The sequence below is a fragment of the Cibotium barometz genome, chromosome 23, assembly GCF_041138505.1.
Source record: "Cibotium barometz isolate CiBa-2024 chromosome 23, ASM4113850v1, whole genome shotgun sequence".
NCBI lineage: Eukaryota > Viridiplantae > Streptophyta > Polypodiopsida > Cyatheales > Cibotiaceae > Cibotium > Cibotium barometz.
Window position 1 is genome coordinate 1,947,497 of NC_141068.1, and position 13,072 is coordinate 1,960,568.

General features: G+C 42.5%; 1 protein-coding gene across 1 annotated transcript; it reads right to left on the reverse strand.

The window, feature by feature from the left end:
* Nucleotides 1–7,983: 7,983 nt before the first annotated feature.
* Nucleotides 7,984–9,396, reverse strand: LOC147625535 (1-acyl-sn-glycerol-3-phosphate acyltransferase). The gene is made up of 3 exons (XM_086817036.1): nt 8,914–9,396; nt 8,767–8,784; nt 7,984–8,232 (listed from the first exon to the last, which is right to left on the reverse strand). Exons 1-3 carry the CDS (start codon nt 9,293–9,295, stop codon nt 8,048–8,050), a joined length of 585 nt encoding a protein of 194 aa, XP_086673162.1. The 5' UTR covers nt 9,296–9,396; the 3' UTR covers nt 7,984–8,047.
* Nucleotides 9,397–13,072: the final 3,676 nt, after the last annotated feature.

Here is a 13,072-nt window from a genome sequence, read left to right on the forward strand (position 1 = left end):
TGGTTGTAAGCCAAACTATTATCTAGAGAATTAAAGAAAATACGGATCTTAAGGCAAAGGTGGAATAAGCTAAGGAGCAACTCCAAAAGGAGGTTACCCACAACCACACGAGCTAACAACCATTCATGCCCGGTAGGTACAAGAGCTCCAACATATGTCCATGGCCAAAGAAGAGGAGCTACAAAGCCAGATCTAGCAGTTATCCTTAAGTCTGAAGGAAGCAGAAAGCAGGGCTACTCACTTGTAACAAGAAAGGGAACAAACAAACAAGGCACATACAAAGAAGGTGAGAGCCCTTGATGATACCATTAGTGCCAATCAAGTTGAGATGCAAAGAATGGTGATAGCACACTAAAAGGCAATGGCACAAGTCACCTAATAGTTACAAGACAGTCAAAGACTGGGTGCTGAAAGACTTCAAAGAATCACAGAGGCTCAAGAAAGAGAGGCTACTATGCCAAATGTGCCCAGGAGGAAGCAATGAGGCGCTTCGAGGAGTTGGATGCCGCATCACAGATGGCCCGTGAAATAGCCATATCAAACCTCCTCAGCACCAATGACTCCCATCTACAAGAATTGGAATGCCAATAGGCCATATAGGACCGCAGTCAAAGACAAGAGCCTACGAATGAAATGCACCTACTTCTTGAGCGAGCCTCGGAGATAGGTCACTTTGCCAGTAACCCCTCGGGCCTCTCCTCAAACTCTTACTCTATTTTTGTCTACACTAATCCTCTCCTTGATTCAATACAATATAAATCTGTATGAGGACCTAGGCCTAGGTGAACTAACCCTCATTAAGCAAAATACTGAGCGTGATCTTGACCCCACTATCATAATGGGAATTTTGTGGGGAGATATAGTATTAACTAATCCCCAGGATATTTACTTTTATCCATTGCGTCCTATTTTGCTAAACCTTTGTAGTTGGTGTCGAGTACTACAAAACTTTGAAATCCCACACAACAGTGTCGAAAAATTAGACTTGTTTGTTCCAGATGATAATCCTGAAACACCGGCCAACTATGAGGTGGTAGCACAAAGCTATCAATGGATTATAAGCCATGGGTGGCTAGAAGTCCACAATACTCACCAGCACTTAAACTTATGTGAGTCTTCTTTATGTCACCCTTTCGGTGTTCTAAAACTATACCATAATATCTACAAACATTTAGAATCCATGTTAACCAGTGTCCTTTACACTTTTGATACCACCCATATTGAATATCCTAACATAAATCCCGAGGATATCCCTGAACTTCAAGATTTTATCAAATCTAACAACATAGCCACGCACCCCCTAGCTCAGTTCATGGTCAAGAAGAGACACCATCTTTATCTTCCATCTCCACTTACCCAGTATATTCTAATGTCGCTATAGTAAACTACTTAATCCATATCCTAATGCTCCACCTACACCCGTCTCCCTCAGGAGGTATGCCATACACTCCCCCCCAAGACAATATTGAATCTTTTATTGATGATACAAATTTGGAATCATTGTCTGGTGCAAAGTATGAAGGCTTCATTTGAGTTAGCAATCCACTGCTAAAGCCAAAGCTAATGTTCAAGGTGTTAATGCAAATAACACCGTTTGAGCTGACTTGAAGGATTCTACCCGAGGCCTACTCTGAGATCATGCCAACAAAACGACATTATGTACCATACCCTCTACGAGCACCTCACCCAGATTTAGAAGAACTACTACCTTTGGCTAGAGAGCATACATTGTGGTCTAACATGGCACGACAAACAAAATTAGCCAATCCATAATTGGCCGACCTGCTGGAAATCTAAGTAGTTACATTCATGATAAATTATTGCTTTCGCAAGTGAAGGAAAGCTCACCCAGTCCACACACAAGGGGGCTATGCAACAATCATCACAGCTGATGCACATCCCAAGCTAGAGGATTTTGGAATACGGCCAGATTGGAGAAAGGAATTCTTAGCAATTCTAGAATACAGCCATGTCTATATGTGTGCGCCACCAACTCAACAAGTTGACCCATTGTACATGCCACTAAAGAGAAGATGGACTCCATTGGAGTTGCAAGAGGCCAAGCAGCGCGACTCGCATGTCTATTATAACTTCCCAATCTTCATCCAGTAACCTTTCCAAACATAGGGAGCAAATAAAACATATGCTCACTTGGAGATATAGGCATGGCGCCGTATCCCAGACCCGACAATAGTGGCTAGTGTTAGATTCTTAAAAATTCCTCGTGGTCCTGATTGATCAACCCAAGGAGCCATATGATGGTTATGAAGCTGAACAACTACAATTTAACATGAATCAAGGTCTATTGATAGGGGCATGATGTTGTACTATCATCGCTTTACGATGTCTTCCTGCCTACATGCATGTCACATTCGAGGACATGGTGGACATAGGGTTCTAGTGATCACACTCATCATTTAGATTAACCCTCAAAAAGCTTTAATCACATTGAAACTTTTACCGTTATGAGTTCAGTGACCAAGTCTTTCGACCTCGGTAATAGGTTCTGAGGACAGAACCAACATCAGGTAGGGGGGATGTTAATCCCATTTTGGATTAACAAGTATGCTCCTCCAATTGAGGACATTAATAAGTGTCATGAAAACGCACTATAAAAGTTGTACATTATGAGATATTGGCCACCCAAGGCCTTAGTTAAGTAAGTTTTGGGCACCCAAGTGTGAATAAGGGCCAAATGTATATAAGGCATTTTCTCATATAATGAAAAGACACAATCCCCCTTTGTGCTATTGAGAGCTCTTCTTTGTGTCTTGAGAGAGAGCATTCTAGCATTTGTGCCTCTTCTATGCTTGTATGTTTCATGCTTGTGTGGGAGAGTGAGAGAGAGTGATTGCCTTATGCGACGGTGTGAGTGACTCTACGATGACAGCATCGTGGAGGTGGAGCTTGGAGGTTTGGAGCTTAACAAGTGAGCTTGGAGGCCTCCAGGGACTCAAGTTCGAAGCATTGGTAAGTGCCCTACGATAATTGTGTTCTATTGCTCTTCCTTTAGGTGAATGCATTGAGTTTCCTCTTGGAGGTGTGGTAACCCATAACAACGATTATGTTCTACAAACATACATTTTACTATTTTTAACCCAAAAGCAAGGGCTGAATTGCATCTTCCACAAATATAACATCTCTCCTCATAAGAATCCGCTTGGTAGCAGGATGATAGAGACAGTAACCTTTACTTTCTAAGCTGTATCCCACAAAAATACATTTAACAGCCTTATCATCAAGCTTGCTGTGAATTTGCTCTGGCATAAGTACATACGCAAGAAAACTAAAAATGCGTAAGTTATCCACAGAGGGCTTTCTACCATTCCAAGCTTCAAAAGGTGTAATTATCTGCATAGGCTTTATAGGACACCTATTCAAAACATATGTTGCACACATGACTGCTTCTAGCTAGAAACCATGAGGTCACTCCTGAATTTTGACCATACAACGTGCCATCTCCATGAGAGACCTATTTTTATATTTAGCTACACTGCTTTGCTAAGGTGTATAAGGCACAGTATATTGGTGTTTTATCCCTTAATCAGCCATGTATGCATGAAACACCTTAGACATATACTCCCCCCCTTGATCAATACATAGGGTGCCAATTTTACATGTAGAAACATTTTTGACCATAGCAACAAAGTGCTTAAAGTATATAAAAGCCCCTTATTTATATTTCAATGGATTTACCCAGGTATGTATAGAATAATCATCAATGAATATAACAAAATAGAGGTAGCCCCCAATAGATGGTGTCCTCACATAGGACCACATACATAACTGTGAGTAAGCTATAATTTAAAGACAACTCTAACTAAACCATCTTTGGGAAATGATGCCCGCTGCATTTTTCCAAGAATAAAGCCCTCACAAACATGTTTGATAAGGGCTTCAAGATGTGGTAGCTTAGACACCATGTCATGTTTATGTAAACGTAGTAAAATTTCAAAGTTTAAGTGACCAAAGCATGCATGCCATAGCTTAGCATCACCTATCGCCTTTGTTGCATAAATTGTACATACAGTATGCCTTTGTCTTTCATATGTATCTAGCCTATAAAGGCCATGAGACAAAGTACCAGAAGCAACAATTGTCTTGTCGCACTGCAATCATGAACAATACATTTGTCATCAACAATACATTTATCATCCACAAACTGAACCACTAAGCTAGCCTTAGTAATAGTAGAGACAAATACCAAGTTCTTCTTGATCCCTGGTACTACATATAATACATCTGAAAGCATGATTGTTCCATCATTTAGAGTAGTGAGAATAAATTTACCAACTCCTTTTACATGATATTTACCAATATATCTTAATCCCTGGTATATATAATACATCTAAAACCACGATTGTTCCATCATTTACAGTAGTGAAAACAAATTTACCAACTCCTTTTACATGATATGAGGAGTTATTTGCATATGATACAGTGCTTCCCTATGGAGCAAATTCAAGTGATGAGAACAAATTACGATGAGAAGTAATGTGCTTACTAGAACCACTGTCAAAATACCATACATATACATCTGTAATAACCATGTATACATCCTTATGAAAAGGGTCATAACTGCATTGCACAATGAAAGCCCAATCATCATGTGCATAGTTTGCAGATTCTTCATTTTTTGCATCATTAGATGTTGACGCATCAATTTATAGCCATACCCGAGTTTCTGTTTTTCTCCCTCTCTAGCTGTTTCCTACACTCATTAATGTAGTGACTAGGTTTCCTACAATAATTGAATTTTTCCTTTTTCTTTTGTCACCTTACTTGGGTGCAGGCTTGCTCAATGACTCTATTGGCTTATAAACTACCTTGAGGAAAGGATTTACCTTTACCTTTTTGTTGGCTGTGGTGGCAGCAAAAGCCTGATCTCTTCTACGCATGACAGATCTATTTTTCTTGGATTGCTCTTCTTGCAAGAGCACAAAAACTAACTCCTCAAACTTCAAGGCATTTGGATTGCCTTTCATCACATGAGTCTGGTGGTAGAAGCAAAGCCTTGATACGAGTTTGGCAGCGCATTCAAGACCGTAGGCACCAATGAACTATCATGATATACTTCAACACTGGCCAACTACTCCTTAAAATCCTTGATTTTTGTAAGGAAACTATCCATGGAGTCTCCCTTATCCATATGCTCTAACTCCAATTGCTTGAGTAGATAAACAACACATGCTTCATTATAAATGGCACAATGATGCAAGTTTATCCCAAGCATGTTTCATGACCGAATGTGAGGAATGATACCTCTCTTAACTGACAAAGCAATCAACGCATGTTCCTACGCATCTCTTCCATCCCACTTTGTTTGGAGTCTCCCTTATCCATATGCTCTGACTCCAATTGCTTGAGTAGATAAACAACACGTGCTTCATTATAAATGGCACAATGATGCAAGTTTATCCCAAGCATGTTTCATGACCGAATGTGAGGAATGATACCTCTCTTAACTGACAAAGCAATCAACGCATGTTCTTACGCATCTCTTCCATCCCACTTTGTTTGTTACTACGTAGAAGGTATGCTATGTTGTGGTAATGCACCATGTGTAAACTGAGTCCATGTTTGTAGATTTGCCTTGTACATCATGTTCATTAGAGGAACCAGGACAATTCTCAGTATTAACCACAACATTCCATAGCCCTTTGGCTACCAATACATGCCACATCATATAATACCATAACAGGTAGGTGGTCCCATCAAGCTTATCCTTAGGAGCACAAATAACATCCAAAATACATCACTATATCTGGCATTTCTAATAATAGCCAAGCAACAAGTAATCACACAACCTCAAGTGCTCAGTGCTACTTTGATGCAACCAAGATGGCTGATAAGGTTATTGACAATGGAGACCTGCAAGGTGTATGAAAGAAATGTAGAGTAATGTGAGTAGAACTTTTTCTTATAAGATGTAGAGATCAATGTCGCTAAAGTGTAGCTCGTAGACAAGATCTAGCATGGTGAGTGTCTATTGATGCTTTCTCGTGTATCTGCGCACCCATATATAGTAGATCTGAAAATACTATCCAAAAACCAATGAAGAATAGTGTAAATTTGATCCCCGAAGATGTTTGCAAAAAACTAAAAATTGCACGAACGGTCCCCAAAACGCACCCCGAATGATAATATGATCGAAAAATAACAATACATAGTACTTCACAGTTCATGATCCTCTCTCTCAAAAGGGCTCCTTTATCCGATTCAGGAAGATAGGCAACTCAGGGTGAAGGGTAGGTAGTAGCATATGGGCCAGGAGTGTATGCTCTTATACCAAATATTGGAAATAGAGTTGCAAGAATGCACACGCGCACACACACACACACACACACACACACAAGAGAAGCTCAAGGGAGCACACAAGGAGATGATCGATAGATAATGAATGTGTGCTGTACAAAGATGATAAGTATACCCCAAGATGGGTGTATACTAGCACAAGGGAAAAGACCTCCTAAAGAGAGAAAAAGTACCCCGACTCGTCCTATGCATTCACATACATCACTACCAAATATGGCTACAAAAGACAGGGTTTTCCATATCTTGATTTTTTTACCAAGTTGGCTCAATGGAAATAACTTGAATAGGAAAGGAGCCAATAACCTATTCATCAATGCTTGGAAAGTGGCTGGTGCATTTGTAAGACCAAAGGGCATGACCATAAAGTGAAACAACCCTCTTTCAGTCCTAAATGCGCTCCTCTTTATCACCTTCCTTCATCCTTATTTGATGGTATCCCAATCTTAAATCAATATTGGTAAAAAATCTTGCTCCCTTGAGCTCATCCAATAGATCATTAATGCATGGAATGGGGTACCTATTCTTGATGGGTGACTTTGTCCAAGTCATGATAATCAATGCATATATGAAAGGACCCATCCTTCTTTTTCACCAATAGAACGAGAGAAGAAAATGGAGATTATGAGGGTTAAAGACCCATGGAAAGTAAATCTTGCACTTGCTTTACCACTTCCTCTCTTTCCACCTTGGACAATTGATAGGGAGGCTTGTTGACGGCCTTTGCATTCGGTTGCAGAATAATGGCATGATCAGTCTCTCTCTTAGGAAGCAAACTCTTTGGCACTTGAAAAATTCACAAACTCCTTAAGAAGGGCTTCCATATCTTTGTCCACATGTTTTCCATTGCTTTCCATCCCTTCTTGAGTAAGATGCGACACATAAATAGTGCCAAGAGTCTTGCGTTCCCTCTTAAGTTGCTTCAAGGTGATCAAAGAGAGCTTCTTTGAATGATTTCCAGCCAATAACACTTGTTGTCCCCATGATGCATGAAGCTCATAATCCCTTGTTGAAGGTTCATGTGGAAATCCCCAAGTGATGATAACCAATCACACCACTCCAACACTACCAAGTCACCCTTCCAAGTATATGATGGAGATAAAATTATCTCAATAGAAGGGCGTGCCAAGCTAGTCTTCTCATTTTCTCCATTGGCTACGAAAGGTTATGGTGGGTAGTTCCACCGGAGCAAGCTTAAGAGAGTTAATGGATTTGGAATGGGTACTTCCGGAATCCACATATATATGCACAAAACTCTCATTGATGGACCCAACTTTGGGCTCTTGCAACTTTCCATTAGCTCTTGAGAAATAGATCATATACTTGCTGAAATTTCTTCATTTGTGGATGCAACACATTCCCTTTCTCTCTTCCACTAGGATCAAAAGGAAATTCCCCATCCTCTTGTATGAAGGAGTAGACTTCAGAGCAAAAGCAAGACTATGATCAAAAAGGCACAATTTAAGGCATATATCCTTAGCCTTCTCCCATCATGGTATAGCCGAATTTACTGCCAGCTTGAGAAACTGTGTATCCTATAATTAGGCTTCTCAAGTCACTTATTTAGTTTTTTTTACAACTGAGACTAATATTATGCAGAGATCCTTATTACAGATGAACAAAAGCTGTTGTGTGGTTAGATCAGATAGTAAATATATCCAACAAAATTGCTGGCAGAAAGAAGCCTTCGTCAGATTAGACTTAAAACATGAGTACATAAGATATTTTGAGCACATCAGATGTTTTCTTCTTCCACAGCCTTGAGGCTTTCTTCTCTTGACATCTTATCTCCACTCCTTGCATCACGAAGAGCTCTTCTCAAACCCAAGACAATGAAAAGGTTTGTCATGGTCAACAGCGATTCTGCACCTCCATGGAGCCAATCCACATTTGCAAGGGAGGTACCATACCTTAGCTTTGCTGCACTCAGAAATAACACACATTTATGAATCAATGAGGACGAAGGTTGACCTCGAACCCACCAACCTACGGCTGGCTGCACAAATATATGGTGCTGTTGCTTGCCACACAAATACAGTAATTCTACATGCAGCGTGCTACTAGTCAGGGATCATAATGTCCCATCGTCCTTTTAGGGTAGGCGCGCATCCGAGGACGAACAAAATCAAGAAAGATCCATCAAATTTTATTAAAAAAATCATTTCGCTCAAATGTACACACCCCCCACGCAACATTAAGGTCCAAAAGAGGAAGAAGGTCTTCCGTGAAGATTAGATAAGCTATAAGCAATTTACTGGACCGTCCGTCAGTCACCCTCGCTCAATTCTTCCATTCTCATGAGAACGAACACACACACACACACCTGCCTAGCCTAGTGCAGCTAGTGTGCAGTACAAGATAGATAGATAGAAACCCCTTCCAGTTTGAGGCCACGAATGAATTATTAGATAAAAACCCCTTCGAGCTTGAGGAATTATCAGAAAATTTCCTTACCGTAGATTCCTGCAGGAACTGCCGCCGGCGAAGAGATAGCGGCAGCAAATCGATCAAAGCAATGAAAGCACCATGAAGTTAGCCATTACATTCGAATCAAATTTACAATCTAAACTAAAATTGAGAGGGTTTCAAAGGGATACTCACTGGTGGCAGCCACAAAGGCTAGCAGGAAGTAGAAGCCAAAGAGGGTGAGCTTAGGAGCCGACTTGGAGCGAGTGATGTGGTAGAGGAAGCCGATGTAAGGGAAGAGCGAGGCAGCGAAGAACTGGGAGGCGATGCTCTGGGAATCCACGCCTAGGCTGTTCGTGTTGGGAGACCAAGGGTCCACCAGCACATCACCGAGGAGGATAAGTGCATCATGCGGGGGAGGAGGCAACTGGCCTACTGCTACGACTACTCCTCTTAACCCTCGGGCAGCTGATGACTGTTGTTGTAACCCTCTTCTTCCTCGCTGCCTTATGTTCTTCCACAAGAACGACGTCGAAGATGCCATGATGGTAGGACGAGGAGAACTAAGGCGTAGCATCGTTGCTGCATACGACTCATGAGAAGAAAGGGAGGGAGGAGCTTCTGCGGAGAGAGCAGGTCCGACCGTAGTCGTTGTGGATAAAGAGATCCGAGAGCGTCTACAGTTTTATCGGGGCGGGTTTTCTTTTTTCTTTTTTTGAAAAGACTGAAATTATATTAGAGAAATGGGAAGATTTTTACAACAAAAAAGCTTTTTATAAAGAAGCTTAACTTGTTCCAGCTCAACTAACTCAAGGATAAACTCAAATCATCTTAATATCGGATGTTGAGTGCCATAGCTTCTTTCTTGTTTGACTCTATTTCCTTTGGCCATTGTCGATTGCCTCATTGTTATTGGCAATAATAAGGTCCAAGTCCATTCTCTCCTTTTGGATTACTTCCAGTTTTGTGATCTCCTTCATCAATCTTGACTTGCCTCCTTTAATCCTATTCTCATCTGCACAGATAGACAATGCTTCAGGCCATGCATCATATTACCTAGTTCACATTGGAAAACCCACAAATTCCTATTTATCCAGACTGTCCGCCCCCGCAGGTATGCAGCCCTAACAGAATTCCAAAGATCCGAGGACAGGCCATGACTTTCTCCTAAAAGTATCTCTTCCCAGCTGAGGTCCTCCGGGTGGACAGGGGAAATCATGTTGGACAAGAATCTCAGAGCCTCCATGTTGGAAGGGCAAGTTATAAAGAGGTGAGGGATTGTTTCCGGGGTGCACCTACATCTCGAACACTGACCGTCCCCTATACCAATCTTGTGAGCTCTCTCGTTGGTCCACAGAGCTTGGTGAAGGATTAGCCATAAAAGACATGACATTTTTGGGGGGATGATGTTGCTCCAGATTTTCTCAAATCTATACTCCCATTGTCTTCTATCCCAACTAAGGTGCCATCTAGAGTTTAGCTTAATGTGAAGAGGGGGGGTCAATTTCTTGAAGTGGGAGATAGGCCAGAGAGAATCTTTCCCTTTCCATACGATTTCCCTTATCCTGAATGAGCCTTTGTGATGGATGAAGGCTGCCAAATTGTTGTCCCATAGAGAGATCCTTGCTTACCCGAGGTTGATATCTACCTCAAGTCGAAACTTTTCCCGCATCAATCTTAGGGATAGCCATCCATTATCTTGAATGCTCCACAGGTCCCCCCAAGTTCCTAATCCTTTTTTGGAGAGTTTGTATGCTGTTGGGATCTGATCATAAGAGATACTATTCTGACAGACCACCGAGAACCAAACTAAATCCAGAGGTCCGCCTTGAATCTTAGGTTGGGAGAAAGCCCCAATAGGGCTTTTAGATTATTCCATGCTCTCCAGAATCCCTTTATGAGAGGGCTCCCCTTGGGTTTGATTTGCAGGTTGCTGAAGAATAAGGTTATGAAGGGTAGTCTGTACCATTTTGGGAATTCGGCGGTCGAGAAGAGGGGGGGATTCCTATGGAGAAGCTGAGCCCAATCTTCCTCAGGTTTGTGCATGTTTCTGATGATCCATTTGGCAACCCTTCTGTTAGCAAACTCCCCCATGCCCAGGATGCCTAACCCTCCTCCTTTTTTAGGCATGGAGCATACTTTCCATGCAACCTTGGGGGTCCTGAAAACCTGGGCATCGCCACTCCATAAAAAGTTCCTGCTTAAGGCTTCTAGTGCTTTGAGTTCTGAATTTGAGGAATGCCACCAGGAGAGGAAGTATATTGTTGAGGGGATTAGAATGTGCTTTAGAACTATCAACCTGCCTGCCAGGTTTTGTTGCATCCCTTTGCACCCTTCATCCAGTAGCCAAGGGGAAGGATCTTGTAACATGATTATGATCCCTGTTTTGGAGTGGTAGATCCGGGATCCCGAGGCTATGCAAAAAACTTGGTGACAGCTCCAGAAGGATTTGAGAGAGAGGTCATCATTGTGTACCATATTGTTGGTGTCGTCTGCAAACTGCTGGAGACACGTTTGGCTGTGTCCGTCAGGAAGGATAACTCCCTGGAGAAGATTTTGCTAAATGTTTTCCTCAATAAGCCAGCCCAAGGCATCTGCTCTGCAATGGTGGCGAACAATAGGGGAGCTAGTGGGCAACCTTGCCTAATGGATCTCCTGAGGATGAAGGGATTAGATAATTGCCCATTCAGGGCTACCCTTGTCATGGCATTCCCAAAGAGAGTATGTACCAGCTTGATGAACCTGGACCCCAGGCCCATATCATGTAGAGATTGAAGGATAAAACTCCACTCAAGCCTGTCATACCCTTTGTCGAAATCTATCTTAAAGAAGGCAAAATCTTGGTTAGTGGATTGGGCGTGTTCAAAGCCTTCCCACAATGCTATGATAGCATCTAGGATGTATCTCCCTTTGACAAACCCTTTTTGTTCCTTTCTTATCCATGCATCTAGTTGATGATAGCTAGAGGGCCACTGCCTTGGTGAACACTTTGTCGGCTGACATGAGCATGGTGATGGGCCTCCAGTTGCACAAGGAGTCCTTGTCTCCCCGTTTATGAATCAGCTTTATGACCCCATCATTTATAGCAAGGGGAAGGGCCCCAAATTGGAGGGATTCCTTCCACACCATAAGGAGGGGGGTGATCCAAGATGTCTTTAAAGCTTTTGTAGAATTCTGCCGCCCGGCAGTCCATCCAACCCGGTGCTCTTACCTAGCTTTAGAGTGTCAATGGCTCTCTCTAGCTCATCCTTCGATAGGTCCCTTTGCAATGTGGCCACTAAGGCTGGTGGCACAAATTTTTTCCTACATCTTGCTATAAGTGCACATGCTTGTTGTCTCTCCGGCGGGGACAAGATCGGGGGTGAACTGAAGATAGCCTCAAAGTGAGTACTGACTATCTCCATGTTCTCCACTCTGGAGGAGGTTGTGTGGCCTGAAGCCTCCTTGAGCATAGGGATAGAGTCTTTTGTCTTCTTCTTTTTAAGGATGGCAAAGTTTTCTTTATTTGGCATGTCCCCTTTGCCCGCCCACCACTCCCTCAGAAAAAGCTGGACCTGTTTAGCCTCAATTTCTTCTTCTCTCCTTAGTTCAGCTTTGATTTTTGCAAGTATTGGTGCTAATGGGAGATGTCCCCTTTATTGATCTTCTCTTCTAACATCAAAAGGAGTTGGATTTTCCCCTTCTTCCTATTGCTTCTATGGTGGTTTACCCTCTTCTTCACATGGCTCAGCAATTCTCTCAAGTCTGCATGACTGCCAAAGCCCAGGCTCTGGCCGAGGGGGATCCCTAAGAAAAGGCTAAGTAGAAGATTGACTTAAGCTCTTGTTTGACACAATCAAGTTGAAAGAGGCTGGGGCTACATGAAACCATCCAGTCTTCATACTACTGCTAGATGTGGACCATGATGGGCTTGTGGTCCGAGACCTGAGTAGTGTGAAGGACTGATACTCTGGAGTTGCACATCTCCCTTGCCAGTGCGCCATATACATAGCATCTGTCTAGTCTGACTTTGCGGAGCTGGGGACCCGTCCTTTCGTTAGACCATGTGAACTCTTGGGGGGCTACCAAGTCGACTAAATCATGGGAGGTCTTCATCTTCATCCATTCCTCAAGCTCCTGGCCTTTGATGACTTGTCCAAGGCCTTGAAAGCGTTCTAGCAGGGATTCGACCATGTTGAAGTCCCTGACCACAATCATTGGGAGGTCCAATGCCATAAGGGAATCCCATATGGCCAGTGTGGTGTTAGCAAGCCCTGAAGTGTATAGCAACACTACGTACCAAGGGTGGTCAATTTCCATTTTCACAGCAATCCAACGGTTACCTGGGTCTCTAAAGCACCCCTTGATTGCCTTT

What these genes read in the sequence shown, in the direction of transcription:
- LOC147625535 (XM_086817036.1), bottom strand. Translation starts at nt 9,295, where the DNA reads ATGCTACGCCTTAGTTCTCCTCGTCCTACCATCATGGCATCTTCGACG.